At 41.5% G+C, this 21,201-nt stretch overlaps 1 protein-coding gene across 1 annotated transcript; it reads right to left on the bottom strand.

Annotated features, from left to right (window-relative positions):
* Positions 1 to 16,726: 16,726 nt before the first annotated feature.
* On the bottom strand, positions 16,727 to 21,096 carry LOC130195492 (annexin A2-like). Its single transcript, XM_056417039.1, has 13 exons — positions 21,046 to 21,096; positions 20,343 to 20,400; positions 20,152 to 20,245; positions 19,312 to 19,406; positions 19,119 to 19,232; positions 18,929 to 19,019; positions 18,378 to 18,457; positions 18,238 to 18,297; positions 17,910 to 18,003; positions 17,706 to 17,801; positions 17,457 to 17,515; positions 17,119 to 17,241; positions 16,727 to 17,023 (listed from the first exon to the last, which is right to left on the bottom strand). Exons 2-13 carry the CDS (start codon positions 20,388 to 20,390, stop codon positions 16,964 to 16,966), a joined length of 1,014 nt encoding a protein of 337 aa, XP_056273014.1. The 5' UTR covers positions 20,391 to 20,400; positions 21,046 to 21,096; the 3' UTR covers positions 16,727 to 16,963.
* Between the last annotated feature and the right edge of the window lie 105 nt (positions 21,097 to 21,201).

The following is a 21,201-nucleotide window of genomic DNA, read 5'->3' on the forward strand; positions in this document are numbered from 1 at the left end:
CCCGAGCAGTATTTGTCACTTTGTGGCAAAAAGTTATCATCGAGAATAAAATGAAAAGAAAAGAGGTTTTGCTTGTTGTGTGACTCGTGTCATGATATGAGGTCATTTACAATCCTATAACATATTCAGACACTGAGCAGATAAGCGAGCGATACATCTTTCACCATGCCTGCCCTTCACACTTGTCATAGCAGCACCATAAACAGCATCCATAACAATTGAGCCCACAGAGAGAAAACCTCCAATATGCAGAGGAGCCTGCAGCTAGGGCATACTTTGCTAAGAAAGGGATGTGTTTCTCAAGTCGTTGTGAAAATATGAAACGCATTGTTCTTGTGACAAGCAATACTTCCTGAGCAGGAATTTTATTGTGCCGCAAACAGCCTTATAATTAATGAATAATGTAGTGTTTAGTGAGAGCATTCTATTATTTGTATACTTGGTAGAGGAAATCTTTGTGGGTACATAATTAATCATAATTAAGAAGATTTTGACAAGAGCTTGGGGACAGAGCAGACAAAGCCCTCTTTCTATATTCCCAGGGAGGGCACTAAGAAATGATGGGAGAGGTATGCAGGCAACTAATGAGATATGTTTCCAGCACGGTAGGTCTTGTTATGATCTTTGGTTTCCTCTGTGTTAAGGGAGCTCATTGAGGGTTACAACCGCTGGCTGGAGAAGGGAGGACGCACACCTCCTTGTTTCTCTTAATCCCCTCCTTAGATCTATTACAGTGCTCTTCACAAGGCTAAGTACCATTTAATTTAGTCGCCCTCCCATATTTATCTTCTGCTTGTGATTTATGGGTTTCAAATCTGTGCGCTTGAAATGTTGGGGATCTTTGTTGTTGCACAGATTGTCACACTATGTTGTGTCAACAGCTCTTCCTTTCTTTGATTAATTCTTAGCTGACTTTCTAATGCCCATCATGAAAATTAATAACTTATTATTACAAGTTATTTTCGTGTACGTTTGTCAGGTTTCTGGTGGGGGATTACAAATAAGCATGGCAGCAAAACATAAACCCAGGATGGTGCATGTAGCACATTGTCTTTAGTGACTTATTTTCATTTTCATGCACATGACATATTTGCAAGAATACTACGTATGATACAAATTCTTTTTTTAAACATATATTTATAAGTTCCTTTATCCTTCTTTCCTCATGTTTTACACATTTTTTGCACAACAGGAAAACTATCCATTGCATTTCACTATATATATTATTTGTAAGTGTGTGTGACAAATACATCTTTGACACATCCTAAAAATCTTAAATTTTTCCTTGAATATTCAACAGATCTTACATTGTTCTGATAAATTATTACTTTAATATTAATTAGAGAAAAATAATAATAATAAAAAATAAAAATTCAACTATTACAAATAATTCAGCCACAGCAAGCTAGAACAATCAGCAAGTACAAGGGAGGAGTGAACACTCTCAAATTCTACCTCTTGAGAGAAACATTTACAAGAGAAAGGTCGTGACCTAAACATCGAGGAAAGTTCCAAGTTGACAGCAGCCTGTCGGCACCTGCACGTGTCTGTTTGAAGAACGCCCCGATACCCTTTAAAGTCCAGAGAGTGTGTGATGAATGGCTCCGTCCCTCACTCCACCTCTCTAATTTTCCTTTTGGAAATGAAATGAGTTTTTCTGCGCTGTCGCTTAATTGCTCTTCACGAGCAGCTTTAAGAAACAGCGATGACAAAGTGAGCATACCATCTGCAGCAGCTGCTAACTGGAGGCTAATGCCCCGAGGGCACACATACTGTCCTGACACTGGCATTTCTCACTCTGCGCTGATCCTCCGGTCAGAAGCAATAACACCTCAGGTTGGATAATTCAGCCTGCCATCATCCACAAAGACAGCCCGAGGAGTGATGGCCTCGAGGTAGCACAGTTCACACATGTTCCATTTGGCGTGGACGCTGTATTTAAAGAGACGGTGTTGTTTGAGTGAGAGATCAGTGGAACGATTACGAGCTTTTTGATGGTGGAAATGACAGGAATATGATACTTTCTGTATTATGAGCGATAACGACTGGAGATTTGTTGAGTGATCTGGAGAGCTGTCCCACTTGGCAAAGATTTGAATTGTGTTTGATTTCATAAATAATTGCAGTCATCAGGGACAGACATTGTTTTAGGCTTAACGTGTTGTTTACCCATGCCACATGTCTGAGGGAGAGACACTGTTGTGGTTACATATCGCCCTCAAGGAATCTTACCAAGGGCCCACAGTTGGCAAGTGTATTAAAGGATTTTCCAGAGAGTGTGTGTGTGTGTTTGCGTGTGTGCATGTGTGTGTGAATAAGTGAGGAAGAGAACCTAAAAGAGGAGGAAAAACAACATGCATCCAGTACTTGAGGTATTTAGGCGAAGCTGTGAGCAAACACATCCGTAGCTAATGAGGCCTGGCATATGGAGTGATGATTGGAATTTATCATAGCTCGCTGTTAAGCTCTATCGCTTATAGACAACCACTAAAGACAAGAAAAAAAGCTTATTTTTTAACCACAGTGTTAACAAATTCAGCGGCACATACACTACCATTCAAAAGTTTGGGGTCATCCAGACAATTTCGTGTCTTCCATGAAAACTCACTTTTATTTATCAAATGAATTGAAAATTGAATAGAAAATATAGTCAAGACATTGACAAGGTTAGAAATAATGATTAATATTTGAAGTATTAATTTTGTTCTTCAAACTTCAAGCTCAAAGGAAGGCCAGTTGTATAGCTTATATCACCAGCATAACTGTTTTCAGATGTGCTCACATAATTGCACAAGGGTTTTCTAATCAGACATTATTCTTCTAAGGTGATTAGCAAACACAATGTACCATTAGAACACTGGAGTGATAGTTGATGGAAATGGGCCTCTATACACCTATGGAGATATTTCATTAGAAACCAGACATTTCCACCTAGAATAGTCATTTACCACATTAACAATGTATAGTGTGTATTTTTGATTAATGTTATCTTTATTGAAAAAACAGTGCTTTTCTTTGAAAAATAAAGACATTTCTAAGTGACCCCAAACGTTTGAACGGTAGTGTATGTGGACCAAAAAGAAAGTTGAGAAGCAAGGTGATTGATTGTTCCCTTGTTGCCTTCCTGTCAGCTCGCTTTCTGTCAGCAGAGGATACATGAAAGATGGAAAGCATCGACGCCTCTGGCCCAAATCCCACTTTGCACTCACAAATGTAGAAATTCTTCAAAAAAAGAAATAGACAGAACTTTTCTCGTCCTTCATGACCCAAAGAGTTTTCAGAATGAGAAGGAAAGAGACATTTCTTTTGGAAGAGGTGTTGCGCTATAGCTTCTACATTTGTTTACCGGAGCCTTATGAGGAAGTCTCTGTGGTGGACTGTGTGTGTCTGTGTAGTTCTGTGTACAAATGTGTACACTTGCATATGTGAGTGCGCGCCAAACGGAGCTGAGAAGTGGAGGCACTGGGGAGAGAGAGCGAGAGAGGGAGACAGAAAGAAAGAGAGAGAGAGAGAGAATTCGGAATCAGCGTCCCTGCTTCCTCCGCCTGCGCTTGGTGCCGGAGATGAAAGAGAGTGGAGGTGGAGGTGTGGGTGCAGGTGCTTAAATCTTTATCTGGGTGCCTCCCTGCACAGTGGAGGGACCGCTATGTCCCTATTATGAGTGCAGCGATCTCAGAAGTCGCTCCTTAAAAACAGCAGCGCATGGTGCCGTTAGGATGGAGCAGGCAAACATATGCCTCTTTCAAGAACATTTAAATAATCCTGATGAAAGTGCATATTGATGTGATAAATTAGGAGTACAATAGATTGTTGGGTGTTTGTGTGTAAATGTTTAATTAACCCGCTTGCCGACATCACTGCTGTGCTTTGCAGCTCAGGAATCAATCTACTTAGCAACCCATTTAACAATACAAGGCCTGCCTAGTGTGACACATTCATTGGGGACAGCCGAGCAGTTGTTAATGTCTTCAAATTAACAAAGCCATTAACCCAAGTGATAATGGTCTGTTTCATGTGTATGTGCAGGTTGTCCAAGGACAATAACTCTGTATAAAACCTAGGTCTAATTTTCTTTATGGCTTCAGTTGAATTATCTGTATTTTAATGATCCCAGACATGTTTAAATCGGGATGCTAATGATCAAGGATGTGTTCAAACTCGCTGTGTTTAATCAGGAATGAAAAGGGGAAGTGTCTAATGGAAATGTTAATAATAATTAAAAGAGGTGTATTATTCCACGGTGTGAAATTGCCGTCTATTGTTCACCGTCAGCTCACCGGAATCACCAAACCAAATATGTATCCAACATTTCAATACTGCATGTGAATGTTGTGCATTCTGAAACCTGGAGACAAATCTCAATTTTAACACCCATTAAGTTCTTCATGTTTTTTTTCTTTTCTTTAACAGTGGTACATCATAGTGGGCAGTCTGCAGCCCCTCCTTTTTTTGCAGAGATCACAGAACACAGAGGGGGCCATGATGACCCCATCCCAGAGGAACCTGCTGTTTTGCCTGCGAGGTAAAGAGCTTGGATGCAGAGGAGTTTTTTTATATTTAATCACCGTGCTCCAAAGTGCACACTGTGTACTAGGAGGAGATGGCAATTATAACGGCTGTGCCGGCCTGCTGTCCTGCCCGTGTGGTGATGCATTCCCTGGGGCGTCACAGGGAGACGGCGGCGGGGGCACCATGAAAGAGAGCAGAAGCCCCCCCCCCGCCCCCCCCTCACCCCAAGCTTATCATTCTGCACTAAGAGCCAACGACAAACCGCATCACTGGGGCGGGCTGCACTTTTGAGCAGAATAAATACTCCAAAACAAAGTACAGGGCATTTCTGTGTTTTCTTTTGTGTGTACTTTTCTGCCAATACACAAAATCCCACTGACCCAGTTTACCTTCCTCATTCACATCCATTTGATTACACAGCTTTGTACACATTTTCCTTAATCCTCATATTAATGCCATTCTCACAGTCCAGATTTAAAGCACCCCTTTGATTGTATTGTTTATACTAAAAGGAGAGGATCCGGTATTATGATACAATATTGATATTTCCATAAATAAGTACTCGTGCTAGCTCTCCCACATACTGCATTCGTCAGACTTTCTCGCACTGAGAGGAACTAGCTCAACAACTTTTCATATTGGATCAATCCTACAAGGAATATTGTTGTTTATTGGCAAACACCCTGACACATCATCATACACAATGAAGCAGGCATGAATAATTAATATCCTCTCATACAAAATATTCACTCGCGCTCCAATGGTGTTTACTCCCCTGCAGACATCCATACTGACGATAACCTCTGCTGTTTAGAGGAGCTCTGCGTCTCACTTCTCTGCTGCTGAATACTGAGAAGTTACAAGAGACCCAGTAACAACATAAAAGCAGCGAGAAATAGATCAGTAAATACACAGCAGCTCTGTTTAAAGAGTCGCTCGAAAACACGGCAATTGCGTTTTTGGAGCCAGGAAAAATAGTGCAGTGCAGCAGCAGCAGCAGCCAAGAACTGGTGACTGCAGAGATACGGAGGCTTGGAACCTGAGTATGGAGGACTCAAAATGACTTAAGTATAAATAAATAAATGAAGAAATACAGAAATGCAGAAATATATTTATTTAATGATGTCTTGTTGATTTATAACTTATATTTATTCATTCCTGTATTTATTTATTTATTTATACATTTATTTAAGCATTTATTTATTTATTTATACATTTATTTATACATTTATTTAAGCATTTATTTATTCATTTATACATTTATTTAAGCATTTATTTATTTATTCTTGTATTTATTCATGCATTCATTTATTTATTTATTTATACTTAAGTCATTTTAAGTCCTCCATACCTGAGTACAGGTGAGAAGATAATGAGATGTATCTGACCTCTGGCATTTAACACCGAGGACACAATTACACACACTAAAAGGAAGGTTTAAACGTGTTTGAATTTGGTATTTGACGATAATGATTGCAATCTTTTCAGTTCCTTCAGGCATATTAGTAACTTTGCCCCGTCTGTGTTTGGTGTGTTTATTCAGGTTTGTCAGTCGTTGTTAATACATGTTTGGATTTGGTTGGATTTTATTGGCTCCACAGATTTATGGCCTTCCTGCTTCAGGATTCATTCCAAATGCAGCCACATGAATTATGCTCTACACAAATTACTGTTATTGTTTATACTTGTGCTACATTTGAGCACATTCATATTAAAGTTAGTACCCCTGGTTTAGACTAAAACCAACAGACTTACAAGTAAGTTCTGTATACCTTGGTGAATGTAACCAGTCGGGTCCTGTAGACCGTGTACAGCTGAATATTAAGCTGGTGAGTGATTGACTGATGGAAAATGGTGCAGCCCTGGGGAGACGTCTATGTGGGAGAAATGACACTCCTCTTGTATCTGTCTCGGAAGTCAATGCTATCACACTGTCAAACTCCGAACTTGCTTCCCGCATTTCTTTTATTCCCTCCACCACCACCATCCCTGCATTCAAAATCATTCCCACAGCCTACAGCTACGAGCGCAGACTTTTAGTGCACGTCCGCTCTAGACGGGAAGTGTGGGGGACGGGGTGCATCCTGGGCCACCCTCACCAGGGAAAGTGACAGCCTGGATAATTGGCACTAATCAAGTGACTGCCTGTATTGAGTGAATGTCGCTATCTGCACAGAGAGAGGAACAAGGTTGACCCACAGAGGTAGTGCCCAAGGCCCCGACTCTCTCTCAATGGATTCTGTCAATCTGCAGTGTGTGATAGTCATCATACGAGCACAGTCTGTCTTTGGTCAATATGCAAAAAACAGAAGAGAGAAAGAAGAAAGTCAGAGATAAAGAAAGAGAGAGAGAGAGGGGTGGTGGGAGAGGAGAGAGACGTTTCCTATTTCACATGAAAACTAGGATGTTATGCAGCGCATACTACATTATTCTTTTTTATAATTTCTCTTACAGCTATTGCTTTGAATTACAGAGGATTTTCTGTCAAGAGCGAGAAGGAGATGAATCAAAAATTCATCTGAAGAAGTTCTGCATTGGGTGAGGCGAATATACCTCTGGTGGAACCAACATTTGCAAAAGTTCTATCTCCTTAAGCAATTATTAGCGGTGATAGTTTGACATGTACAAGAGTTGTCAACAACTGACTTTAAACAAAGTACAAAGCAGAAGTAAACAGTGCCTTGGGCAAAATTAACTTGGGGGACTAGCCACCTCATGAATTATAAATGACCATCTATTACTGCAGTGAGTGGTGCTACCAGGAGGCTTCATTCCTTGGAATAGACTAACCTATTTTCAACACATCTGAAAGTCAAGTGACTGAGAGGCACTAAAGAATGCAGTTCAGGGAAAAATGAGCCTGTTATTTAGTAAACGAGTTGTGTAATTTCTAAATTGAACCAAACTAACCATGGAATCCCCTCGGGGGGTTTGTGTCATCTGTTCGACAAGGTTGCTGACTAACTGCCATTCACTTGCAAATGAATTCCCTTCGCAGAGCACATTTTAATCCATCTAATTAGCAAAGTGGCCGATACATTAAAGCCTGTGTTTTATCTTTTTAATCCTCACCTCCCTGATGCTGCCTGGAAATAATTGAAATGATGTCAACTAAGATTATGTCGGGATGAGTTTTTCGACAAATTGGACTTGAATGTGTTCGCTTTAAATATCCACGTAGAGGAATGTGTGGGTTTGAATCTCAAGAGAAACAAAATTTGAACTCAACACCAAAAAAAAAAATTCCACAGGTTCAGAGTATTTCCTCTTTACATACCGTCAGAGCATTTCCTTTGCTATAATTCTCAAGGTGGAAATGTAGTACATCTACTGACCTGGGATGACAAAGAAGAGGGATAAGAGAAGCTCCCAGATGCAGCTGTGCGGGAGCCACGAGAAGTCTGGCTGGTCAACATTGATAAAAGACGGCAGCTCTGTCTCAGAAAGGTGGTGAGACGTCTCGATTGGCACCTCTCTGGATCCTCTGATAACCACGGGAGAACTGGAAGGCCTGAACAGCTGAGGATCAAAGGCTCCTTTCGACATGCAGAGACAATACATGCTCAAAGTCCACCAAACAGAACACTTTGGGTATGAAGCTAATTTGTTTTCATTTATCAGAAACATAGATTCACCTTTTTGTTCCAGGTGACATACATAATCTTTATGAGAACACTATTTGTGAAACCTAAAAGGAGCAGGGCTACAGCTGCAGAGAAAGACTTCGGTTTCCTATCAGATAATCACCAGATGAGGAAGTTGCAGCACATCTGTGCAATGGTAGGAACACTGTGTGTGCCTGGTCTGACTTTAAGCACACACACACACACACACACACACACACACACACACACACACACACACACACACACACACACACACACATACACATACACACACACACACTGAAGACATAGTTTGTGTTTTACTTCCCCTCATATTTCCTCTTCTATTCCTTTTTGCAATTTGCGCATCTTTGTATTGCACATGCTGCTCTGCCTCATCTTCAAAGGACCAGTAAATACAATCCTTTTACACTAGTGGGAGTAAATACATAGCTGCATACAGTAGGAAAACAACACTGTGATCTATCTCTACAAACACCATGATTGGCAGGTGTATGTCACAACGTGGGATTCAAGCACAGCTTCACACATTAATTGTAGCTGCCGTTAAAGGATGTTAACCAATATATATTCAATGCTCCCTTTTTAGACTCAGTTCAAAGGAGTCACTCTTCAAGCATGGCAGTGTTGTGAGCCACACCGCTGTAGTTTTCAGGAGACTTGAAATACCGTTTTTAGTGAGAGCGTCACTGCAGAACAACATTCCCCCCAGCTGTTTATTGGCAGCAAAATAAACTAAAATAACTTCAGTTTGTTTTGAATTGAAAGTCTTTCTAAATGAAAATCAACAGTGCTGCAGCTATGTGCTGCCGCATATTCTTTCTCATTGATATGAATATGTATATTTACTTTGTATACGTTGGCACATCAATATTTCATTTTTCCCCGACATTATTTTGATTGTTTTGATAAGGTCCAGAATTATTTATCACCCTGGACACATGGAGGCCACTGTGCCTTGTTGTTTCTGATTAAGGCCTTCAGATACAAGGCTATGCTAATCTGAAGAACACAGGATTTGGTGAAGAACTTTACAGATGATAAAAGGACAGTGAACACAACACCGCATAACATTAGCAAGGTGCAGTTACTTCTACCGACTCATAATTGTCCAACATGCCTCGGAGATACACAGATGAGTTCACGCGACACCCAAAAAAAAATCCTCGCCCCTAGTTTTGCATAATACTCAGCTTTGCATGCTGGGAGGGGCAGGTGCCAGTGATCTTCCCAGTGTCTCCAAGTCATTTTGTTTATCATTCAAATGAAAACCTTGTTCCATTATCCATGAGGGAGCGGGAGTAATGTGTTAATGTCCCTTACCTCGTCTTCTGGTCCGAGCTGACAGCACCTCAGCCCCTCATGTCACAGATGATGAGAGACAAACGCCAAGAGGGCGGCAAAAACAGGTAATTACTTCATACCTACACTTTTATAAAGGCGACTCCCTTCAGCACTCAGATTTCTGTGTATTATAATTAGGCCAACCAGGCCGCGGTCTGGGGAGGTATTTGAGGACACACAGACTTTGGGACTTTGATGAAATCTGAGGTGTCAAGCAGACATGAAGGGACCTCAGCCCTTGCACCCTTCTCTCTGTCTTGTGTGTATGCTGCATGCAGCACGAGTCTCCTCATAGAGATCCTTTGCCTTTATGATGCTCTATGTGATTGATTATTTAGTGGAAAACTCCACAGCTCAAATCAATGTGAAGCCAGCAAATAAAGTCAAATAACAAGGGAGAGTGCAGGTCTGAGGGAGGGAAAGATCTCAAGATGTTTTTGAAGCGAGTCAGAGGAGCCAAAGGCGAGCAGATCGTCACGCTTTCATATCCACCCGTTTTAATATTTCTCCCCCGTTTTAATGATGTGCTTCCTATCTTTGAGTAAAGTTCTTCGTCGCCAGTCTTTTTTGCCAGAGAGGATTTTTTTCTCTTTGAAATAAAATGTAAGTATATATTTAGTCTCCTAGTTTAAAGGCTCACAGGCCAAGGAAGAAATTCAAATTTGTGCTTTTATGAATAAGCATATTGACGGTTGCCTGGCTATTGCCAAAATGTTGACGATATATTAATTAACAGTGTGTGAGTTCTGCTCTGAAGCTTTGCTGGGGGAGTATGATTTTTTCAGTTTGTAAATTAACAGAAGTAATCACAGTAATAAAAACATTTTCAGCTCAATTTCATATGTTTATAAGAAAGAAATACATATGCAATAAAAACATAACTTGCACATATAACTCAAGAAAATAAACAGACAGGACAAAGCGTGTCCATGCATGAGGATGTATATAGGCATATGGGGACTTTGCATAAAGAAAAATCAAATATTGATGATAGTGTAGAGACTTCCAAAAGAAGAAAAAAAACAATGAAATCCAAAGCAGCAGGCGGCTGTCATTACAACACCTTTAAATGTCTCAGGCCCAGATATCAAAGCCGTCCTTTTGATATCACCAGCCTCTGCTCTCCTTTAAACATGTCTATAATGACGGCATCTCATCGCACCGTCTCAATTATCAGGCAGAGCCACTTCTAGTCGCAAACCCTGAGGCCGGCTGAATATACCTGCATCCCCTTTTCTCCTTGACTAAAAGACACCGGGTGCACTTGAAAGGATATGCAGCCTCTAAAGTTGGCATATGTGACACTTCTTAGTCTGTATATTAAAGCAGGGTTAACTAGAAAAGAATGATTTTGAAATCGTAAAATCTGTAAAACTGCATATAACAATCTAGATGGATTACATGTACAGCAATGGAGTCACGATTCATGGTATTAACAAAAGATATCCAAAAAAAACATAAACACCAAAGAAGAATTTCTGACTATAGTGAGATGAAGAGTATAGAGTTTAAATCATGTCACATTTAGGAGCTTTTCAGAAATTATAACATTGAAAGTCACAGTTTACAGTATTTAACTGTGTTTTGAACCCATTGTTCTGTTGCAACATATTACGAACTTTCTGTTAAAGACGTTGAAAGTGAAATATGTATAGAACTTTAGTCTTAAGGCAGTGATAGCTATTGGAAAGTGCTGGTTCAGTCTGCCTCTGTCTCTGGGCATAGCTTTGATCAGTCCCACCTCAAGACTTATCCTGGAGGGAGCGCTGCACTTCTATTCCCCATGGCTAATCATACTTCCTGTCTTTGTCTTAATGTGCTTTAGACAAGCATCAGATAGAAGCACAGGGACAGATTTGCCCCGAGAAACTGGAGAATAAAGCCTCTGGTTGTGCTGCGGCTCGTCTTCTCCAGCGGATTTCCTCATGAATATTTCCACTGTTTTGGAGAAGTGGATTTCAATCCATTGCATTTTTAAGAAAAGGTTCTTTTGAGAGAGGAGGGGGAAAAGCCTTTCGGAGTTCAAGATGTCAAAGTAAATGCACTTTATGTCCTCTGACTGCGTTGTATGGGGTATTTGTAGCTGTACCTACAATCCCCGATGACAAGGCCAGAGGTTAGACCCGGCTGAACTCTGAGCCACTGCGCCCTGCTAAACAGAAGGGATGAGACTCAAGTCGTGAAATGGTTAATAGAAATATTTCACATGCACAACATATACTTTGAATTCAGTCTATATTTCCTGCCTGCCACCGGTGGGACTTTTCACCAAGAAATGTGCTTTGTGTATTTCAAGCAAGTACAGAAAAGACCATTTCTGCCAGGAGCCAAACAGAATGAAAAGAAATAGACAAAAATCCCTTTTTGCGGGGGGAGCTTGAGGCTATGAAAACCATCTTGTGTTCTATTTTTGAGCTGATTTCCATATCCATGGCCACCTGAGGGAGGTCAGGCTGCCCTGGCCAACTTCCTCTCAGGGAGAGGGACTAGCGGTGACAGGGACACAAACCCAAGCACACACCATGCTCCATCCTTTCCAAACACCCACGCCACTCACGATCCTCACTGGCACCACCAAGACTCTCACACAGAGAGGGAAATGAATCGCCATAGAGAAACAGAAAACAACAAAATCATTTTTGTTCCTTTCACTTCTTTCTTTCAACCCCCCCCCCCCTCCTCCTTTCTTTTGCTTCAAAGCCTGCAACTCTCTGCTGCGCCCAAGGGTTAATTAACATGAACCAAACATTGAATGATCAGAGAGAATGGGAAATCTCCAAAGGTTAATTGTCACATGGGAAACGTGTTGTCAGAAGGAGAAGAAGTAGAAGGAAAGTTTTTTTCTTCTTCTTCAAATGAGAGAGTAGCATAGCACAAGGAAGACATTCGTAGACACCTTTCCAAAACTTTGCATTTCTCCTGTCAGAGGAGGCAGAGCTTCGCGGCCTGGCTTCAAACAATATCTGTAATTCCATGACATTTTGATGAACAAAAGAAGTCTGCAGTTTTCTCTAACTTGCTGATCTTTTTTGTATAATATCGTACAAGTACACACAACACAACCTCATAAAGTGAGGAGCAAAAGCGTGTGGAAAGAAACAAATCCATCACAAAGTGAATCACTGCTTTTAAAGACCTACTCAATGAAATTGTGTCTCCTCTCGGTTCATCCCTGGAGGGGAAAAAAGAAAATGACTTCATGAGCCACAGATATCCGGAGTAGCATGTTTTGCAGGGGAAATAGTATGATTTCTCTCTGTAATAATTAACACAGGCTCCTCTTCTCTCCCTGTGGCTTGTCGTTGACATTTGGTTCATGCTTGAGTGTCTGCCTAGCTGATTTCAATCTCTTGCATGAAGGTGAGGCTGTGTGTGTGTGTGTGTGTGTGTGTGTGTGTGTGTGTGTGTGTGCGTATAGGTCCAGTGGCCAGTCTCACAAGGACATTGGTGACAGGGCCTGCCTTCAGCAGATGGGATTAAGCATCATGAAAATATGGATCAGGCATCCACTCAGTCAATCCCGGACCTCCAACAGGTTAGAGGTTGGAAGCCAAACCCTGAAACACAAATGAGTCTTGTCAGTGTGTTTGAGTTCTTTCAAAATTGCATTATGTAAAAGGTGATACCTCACTCGCTTCTGAATATATATTTTGACAATTCCCAAATTTATCACAGCGATCTGTATACAGCGTGTCTGCAGTGACAGACCATATTGATTTACACTGTGCTCCGAGGATGAAAACACCTCAGAATGGTCACCACTGCTGCAACAAGCCTTATTTTACATTATTACATTATGTATGCAGGCTTGAGTATGGATAATGGATGAATCTAAAGCAAAGCAGTTTAATTACCCACCATCATTCTGTCTCACCTAGCTGCGGAGCACACATCTTATTAGCCATGGTGTAAATAAACATTAATATGCCAGGCTGATAAAGACTGTCCTCCCCTTCCAGTTTCCTGGTATATTATCGCCATCGCTACAAAGTACACACACACAAACTGATCCAGTGGCATGTGCAAACAACGGAGGAGCTGCTGATGCTGGGGCCAGACCATTACAACCACTTCACAGAAAATTATCATGATTGCATCTGGCTGGAGGCCACGCTAGCGCCATCAAAAGATTAAACTGTACACACACTTTATGCATACATGCATATTATATAAAACAGAGACCCTATGTTTCCTATGTCAGACATATGATCAAACCAAGTTGATCACAACAATCTTTGCAAGTGTGGTTCTTTGTCAGAAATCGTGGCAGAGTGGCAGAATAGGCACAGGGGATGAGGGGCGTCTCCGTGGGCCAACTGGAGGAGGGGAGAGGGTGCATATAGATAGAAAGCGGGTAGGTTAACTAGCCACAGGGTATTCTCATCCCCTCAGCAAACGGCTATAGAGAGGAAGCTTCAAGCAAAGAGAGAAGTCAGCATCCAATCCAGCCCTGAGCATCAGATACTGCTGATCTGATAAACTATAAAAGTCTGGTTAAATGTCTCCAGGCACGCTTTTTAACAAACTGTATTATGACTAGAATCAGACATGATTGATTTAATGTACAATTAATATCAAATCATCATTGTTTTCCACGCAGGTTGCACCTTATGTGTAAATACTGTATAAACAGGCTGAGGATAAGCAGCAGATTCGTCGTTTGTGCCAAGTATAATATTCTCATAAATCCTTTTGGCTTCTCCAGATGACAGAAGCTGAACTCTTCACAGATATACATTGTGTTGTGTAGCGTGCAACACTACACACAGCTCTTTTATAAACTTCTTGATCGTTCTTTTTTTGTTGGTCTGCAGATGGACCGTCTGCAACCAAAACCGAAGCGGAGACGGGCCTCGTTCTGCTCTCTTATGTCGTTTCAATTGCCAGCCGACTGCACAAAGGAGGCATCCTGATGGCATGACGAGCGCACGGTGCTCTTCTGCCTGTGCTGTTGTCTCAGTTTGAGCCTCATAAAAGGAAACGGGCCTGGCTAAGCCAGAGGCGGAGGATCCGACTCTGCGGTCTGCGCAGAGAAATATCAGCAGAGCGCAATTCTTCAGAAGGAGATGTCCTTCAGAGTGATGCCAGCTCTCCCTGGGGCAGCAGCATTACACACAAGCTCTTATTTACCATATACAGGATCTCCCAGTGCCCTTAACGAGCCAGGGTCTCCAGCATCACAGAGACAAAGGCCACTCTTTCACTGAAAAAGATCTGCTTTGGCTGAATTAAATAATGATAATTAAGAAAATATTAATCAAACTCTGGCTCACTCGGCTCTGCAGCTGTGTGAAGCGAGCGGGTCCTCCAGCTTAGCCTGTAGGAGTTCTCATTTACAGAACGCCTGTGACCTATAGAGCTGCAGGCAAACACACACACACACACACACACACTCACACAGAGACACACACAAACACACGCAGATGCACAGCACACAATTAAAAGCAGACCTCGGTGGCCCACTACTCTATAATTAAACACCCTTTGGTGCTCTGCAGAAGAATTCGGAGCCGGGTTCAGATGTCTCAAGGAGGGAGAGAGATGGGAAGGGACGTTCAGACGCTGCTGGTTCTCTAAGTTGCAAGCTCTGTTCAATGCAATAAATTAATAAAAATCACAAACTAAAACCTTCCCAATGTGCAGTTGCTGTGTCTGGCGGGGCGGCAGCAGCTATACAGCTGTACTGTAAAATTGTAATGCTGCTGGATGCCTGCAGCGCTGCCTGGGCTTTGTCTCTGAGGTGAACTGCATGGGGAGCTACACATGTTCAATCTAGCTGGGACAAGTATTAGGAAAAGTAACTGGATTTGTTTGACCTTTCAGGCTAAATCCACAGAGCAGCCTGCTAGCTGAATGGTCACTGGTCCTTATCAGTGTCTTTGATTATTCAAAGAAATAAGTAATCAGAAATGCAATTCTTATTAGGTGATTATGGTATTATTCTTCACCTTTTTGCTTCAGAGTGCTTGTCATTTGATTCTCGTTGTTATGGTAATGCAGGGCATTCCATCTCCTTCCCAGCATGCTCCGTGTTTGACATTCATGGGGTTAAAGTCCTCTGAATGATGAAGTGCCAGCGTTTGGGACAGTAAATTGCATCGTTTCAATCGAGAAGAGAGTTCCCCTTGGGTTTGCTGGAGGTCCCTACGGGCTGGCCTTGAACAGAACAGCATGTTGTACATCTATATAAAAAAGGGGAAATATGGGGCTACTTTCTTCTTTATGATGCAAAGATCAAGCTGTCACCACTCACATCTAAATCTCACTCCCTGCTTTGGAAAATACTGTTTTACCTAACTTTACTTTATATATATATTTTTTTATTGCCTATAAACATAAACCATCACAAAAGGCTAATGTTCTCATCAATATGATTACAAAATGATCATAAATCCAGTGCCTGGTTAAAATCTGAAGCCATCTCTCTCCTCAGCTACTCAACCAGTGAAAATATTAGACAGAAGCATTATTTTATCAGGCACTTTCTCCCACAATAATAGATGATCTTCTGTCATATTTAAGCCACAGTACACCACTTTGTTTTAGATTATTTGGTCCCTGCGCTTTTCCTCACATCCTTTTCCTCATCGCTGTGTTCAGCATTTCTGATCCTGCCTTTTGGGGACGTTCTTTTTCCTTATACTTCAGTAGAAATGCCTTGACAACACTGTGGTGGTTCTTTCATCCTGAGAGACCACAAACTAAACAGCAGAACACACTGTATAGAAGCTTGTTTAGTGGTATGCAAATCATCTTTGCCGGAGGTAAAATTAACATTTTTAATTAAAATATTAGCACCAAACAAACACAGAAAAACACACTAATGATTAAATCATCTTGATGGAACCTCATTGTGGAAGATTTGAACCATATTTCTTCGTATTAAAAGATGCTGTATGGATCGTACGTGACTGTTTTATCCTCAAAGTAATACATCTTCAAGTTTGTGCAGTTTTGATTTAAATAACCTAATTTCATGTACGGCGTCAAAAAACGGCATGTATTTACACTTAATTTACGACTGAGAATAATTAGGGGAAAAGATGACGATGGAATGTAAAAAAATCAAATATTTGATAATATAAAAAAATGAAGTTCTCTGCATTTCTGCAGTAGGTATCAGAGACCACGAGGCCCGAGACAGAGGAGCTGGAGCGGTCTGGCTTTTAATGCTACTATGGCGCCCTCTAATGGTTATCTATGTTATCAACACACAGCAATGGAAGAACAAGACGGGACGCAAAGACTGTAAGGAACAATACAACGCAACTTTAATGCAGTTTTGGTATCACAAAAGTAAGCTTTAATACAGATGATACAAACTTCATGCATCAAGAATTACATTTAAATTGTATTCAATATTGCATTTAAATGTGTGCAGAAAAAGAAGGATGGGTTCCAAGTGTGCTCTTCATAAGCCGACCTTTCCAGTACACGTTCCCAGAGGTGGAAAGTGAGGCCCTTTTGATACTGAGGATTCATGTTCACTCCTCTGGTCCGCACAGGCCGAGCAGCACCTTCTGGTAGTCTCCCTTGGTGTGTTCCTGCAGGATCAGCGCAGGTTAGAGAGGCTGCACGACGAAAGAACGCTTCCTGTAAATCGGTGAGAGGTCAGAGGCCGGCTGAATGATTCACTCACCGTAATAGTCTTCTGCAAAGACTCTCCCAAGTTGGTCTTGTATTCAGAGCAGATCTTTTTCAGGTCCACCTCGCAGCGAGACACAATAATTCTGGTCACCATCTTCTCTTTGGCTCCTTTACTCTGAGCAGATAAGCACAAGTCAGCACTTACACGTTGTACTTCAACTTCACTACAGCCGCTGATGCAACGCGGTGCAAGAGAACTTCTGCCAACTCTGGATTCTGTGTTCCTGCAGCACAATTACACTTTCTTCTTACATTTGTTCTCAAAGAGAGAGAGAGAGAGAGAGAAAAAGAGCCACATTTCAACAAGAAAAAGAACATTGCTGGAACTACCTTCATGGCTTCATTCAGTCGGTTGGCAAAGTACAGCTGTTTGTTTTCAAAGCACTGAACTGGAAGAAAAGGAAAACTGAATAAATATCCACAATAACACATCTTGCATTTGACAGATGATTTTCTTTGTGTAGATTTAGAAGTGATTTATTTAACAATAACTAAAAATACGTGGTGAATATGTACTTGAACAATTTATAACAGGGTCTAATCTATAAATAATAGGAATTATTGATAAAAGATGTGTACCTAGCACCAGGAAGGACCGTTGCAAGTCTCCTTTAACTTCCTTCATAATGCTCTCCTGCATGTCGTAGGGGCTGTAACTCTTGTACCTTTGAAACACTAACAAGCAGAATTTACTTTTTGTTAATGGGTATTCTTCACATTTAAAAAGAATAAACAATGTAAACTTATGTAACAATGCTACCGAACCAAAACAGGCTACCTTACCCTTTTGCAGGTGGGGTACACTTCTTTGAGACATGATGGCGATCCAGGTCGGCACATCAGTTCCTTTTATCTTCACCCCGGCTTCATAGAGTGCCTGAGTGGAATCAATGAAACACCAACACTACTACTTTACACCAACATTAAGTATTGTTTTTTGAATGAGCTTGCTCAAAGTTGTGGTAAATTATAAAGAGTGTCCTGATTTGAACCGTTCAGTGAATTGTTCAGTGACTTATTTATTAGTGAAATGCAAGAAGTCACATTTTGCATGAGGTACTGCGTATTGAAATGGATGTTTGTCTACAGACCGTGAAAATGGGCAACTTACTCTGGCATCTTCGTCAATCTTTTCATAGTCTACCATCGAGGACGGTTCCGCTCTCTTGGTCTGTCGAGAAAATCACAAACTCAGGTCAGCGAAGTCTCTGCGTGGTTCTCATCAGAAAGACGCTCACTGACGAATCTCACCTGCACCAGAGCCAAGAGCAGTTTAGCAAAGTTCCCCGAGGTGTCACCTGCCACGTCTTTCTCCAGGTCCTTCTTGAACACTGTGGGGAATGATATTTTTGATTTCCACATATAGCCGTCTCTGTGTAACTCAGGCTGCACAACAAACTGCAGTAGATCGCTGGAGATCTTGGCACACTCAGCACTTTATCTTGGACACTTTAACCCAATGAAAATTCACTTCGGGCACTGCCTTATGTGTGTATTTTGTTTCCTCTGTATATTTAGTATTAGCATTTTGTATTGTGTTTTATTTTTATCTTTTAGTAATGCTCTGCTGTGATCCTGCAATTTCCCCACTGTGGGACTAAAAGGAATATCTAATCTAATCTAATCTATAAAAAACTCAAGTAATCACATAACTGTTGACTTTCTGGTTCAAGAACATTTAAGACAAGATCTTAGAAAGAGAACCTAGGCTGTACAATAGCCTGATAGGGAAAGCCCAACGATCTATAGGTGAGGCACGACACGTTCCAATGCATTTCCAGCCTGTGATGTGTTGAACGTACACTCCGTGTAGACCTTCTTGATCTCCAGCAGCTCATTGTTGCTGCGTGAGCACAAAACCTCGATCAGCGTCTCTTCATCTGTTCCTGCACCCTGAAATAGACAACATGCCACTTTAAGATAAACACACGTTGTCCTTTGTCCAGTAGGGGGCAGTGTAACCTTTAAATCCAATCCACTGACGTAGTGTACCTTGATGGAGCCTCTGATCAAGGAGGCATCGTACTGGGCCGTGCTCTTCATCAGTCCAAGGATCACCGTCTCCAGGGAGCCAGACAGCGCGGCCTTCAGGGCTGAGATCATGTCCTAAGAACACAACAACGTGACCTGAACGTCTCCGCTACGGTTTTGTTTCGCAGTGAAGCATTTTGGATCGTCTCTCTACCTTCTTTGCCCTCCTTTCATAAGCAAAAGCAATTTCTCTTCTTTGGGAGTAGGTCCGCTTTGTGAGGACGTCGATGATGGTCTGTTCGTCCACTCCTAATGTTAGACACGCACATTACACCCGGCAGGTAGGTAAGACAACAGGGATGGATGTACATGAATAAGTATATCTGCACAAATTCTTCTAACTACAATATAGCAGACTTTGTATGGATTACCAACGAAAAGCGCTAAAACGAATATGGACATTAGATGACATTGTGTCATGTGACTATAGGAAAGGCCTGAAGTGGTTTTATGAGCTGAAGTCTGATATATAGATTCAGAGATCTTAAAAAAACTAAATTCATGAACCTCTTGTGTAAGCTGAGTATTAGACAACTATATTAAACTTTTATAGTATTAATCTGAGTTGTGAGACATTCTGTAGGCTAAAATGGTAAATGACAGGTTCGGAATATTTTCAACATGTAATGTGACCGGATTTATCTTTAGTTAATGTTAACGTGTATTTAAAAAAATAACAAACAATTATTTGCCTGGCAGCCAAGCTAGCTTGCCACGAGGTCACGAGGTATTTTCCCCCTCAAACCTCATTAGTAGAAACATAGAACTTATTCTTCATGACAACAAAATGGTGGACAGTTAGCTTTCAGGCCGTAGCCAATGGCTCCCAGCTCTGCCAGCCAGCGCTGAGGCAGACTTGGAAGTGTTCCCAGCATGGTCAAAACATTTGAGGCCAGGATGCTGACTCACAAATACCAGCTACTCATCCGGAGAGAGAAGCAGAAGCACGCACTGCTTTTTCCTTTTCAGCAACGTGGACAGAACTACAGCTTGCCTTTGGTTTTGATAGCGGTCTCTATTCTGGCTGCATCGGTGTCGGGGTCAAAGTTCGTAGCCGGTACCACAGTGGGGTATGTGGGTTCATGGGCCTGAGGATCCAAAGCAGATCAGAGTGAGATCAAATTGATGCCATCTTTACACCATGTATTGTATAAGAGTTTTCATAAACTAAATAGAAGATATTACCCCAACGTTGAGAGAGAGCTGTCCCAGAAACTCTGATACCATAGCCATCGTGACGGTCCTGGAAAAGGGGACACACCCGTCAACACGACACTCTTATAATCAGATCTCATTGTAATCCCATCCCCAACTTGTCTGAGCAGCATCCAATGGGCTGCTTGTTTTGTCTCAAGATTTCATCACTTGAGCCCACAAAGGAATTGTCCTCTACACAGAGGCAGAGAAACTGAATTAATGTCTGTTCTTGATTTTGGTCCAAACGTGTCAAAAAAGAAAGAAAAAAGAAATCCCTGTGAGAGGCTTTTTACATTTCATAAAGTTGCTGTATTCCTTAGTTTTCACTGCTTTGCCATATTCACAGTAAAATGGCTCAACACTACGACTGAGGATCTCCCCGGTCTGTGAAATTCCTGTTCAGTCTGACACATCCCGAATGGCAAACCCACAGAGACACACCCTGGAAAAAGTGCTACTGTACTCAAGTCTGCTAAAACAACCGAGCACATTCCCATGCAAGAAAACAGGTAGAGCGCTCACACTGGAGAGCAGGGAGTCAGCAACAGTAAAGGAAATAAAACTACAAAACAAGTTAGCACAAACTGAATGGAAATCATGTGGAACTCATTTGCCATGATTGCAAATTGGGAAATTCCCTTAAACCGCTATGCAGTTAATCCATTAAAATGTAAAACTACACTGAACTTACCTAAGTTGTCAACGTTGAGATGATGCAGAGATTTGTCCAGGCAATGTTTGAATGTTATGAGTGTGGAGGTTCTACTTTCCTGACAGATATAGTTTCCTTACTCACCTCCCCTTTCATGCACTCCTGACTCCACCCTCTCACACACACCCTCTCACA

Source organism: Pseudoliparis swirei, chromosome 6, assembly GCF_029220125.1.
Source record: "Pseudoliparis swirei isolate HS2019 ecotype Mariana Trench chromosome 6, NWPU_hadal_v1, whole genome shotgun sequence".
NCBI lineage: Eukaryota > Metazoa > Chordata > Actinopteri > Perciformes > Liparidae > Pseudoliparis > Pseudoliparis swirei.

Bases quoted from the DNA above. Each gene is read 5' to 3' on its own strand.
- LOC130195492 (XM_056417039.1), bottom strand. From the start codon at position 20,390: ATGGCTATGGTATCAGAGTTTCTGGGACAGCTCTCTCTCAACGTTGGG. The intron at 20,246-20,342 runs GTAATATCTTCT...TTGGATCCTCAG, and splicing joins AGCTCTCTCTCAACGTTGGG to GCCCATGAACCCACATACCC. The intron at 18,298-18,377 runs GTGAGATTCGTC...TTTTCTCGACAG, and splicing joins TGCTCTTGGCTCTGGTGCAG to ACCAAGAGAGCGGAACCGTC.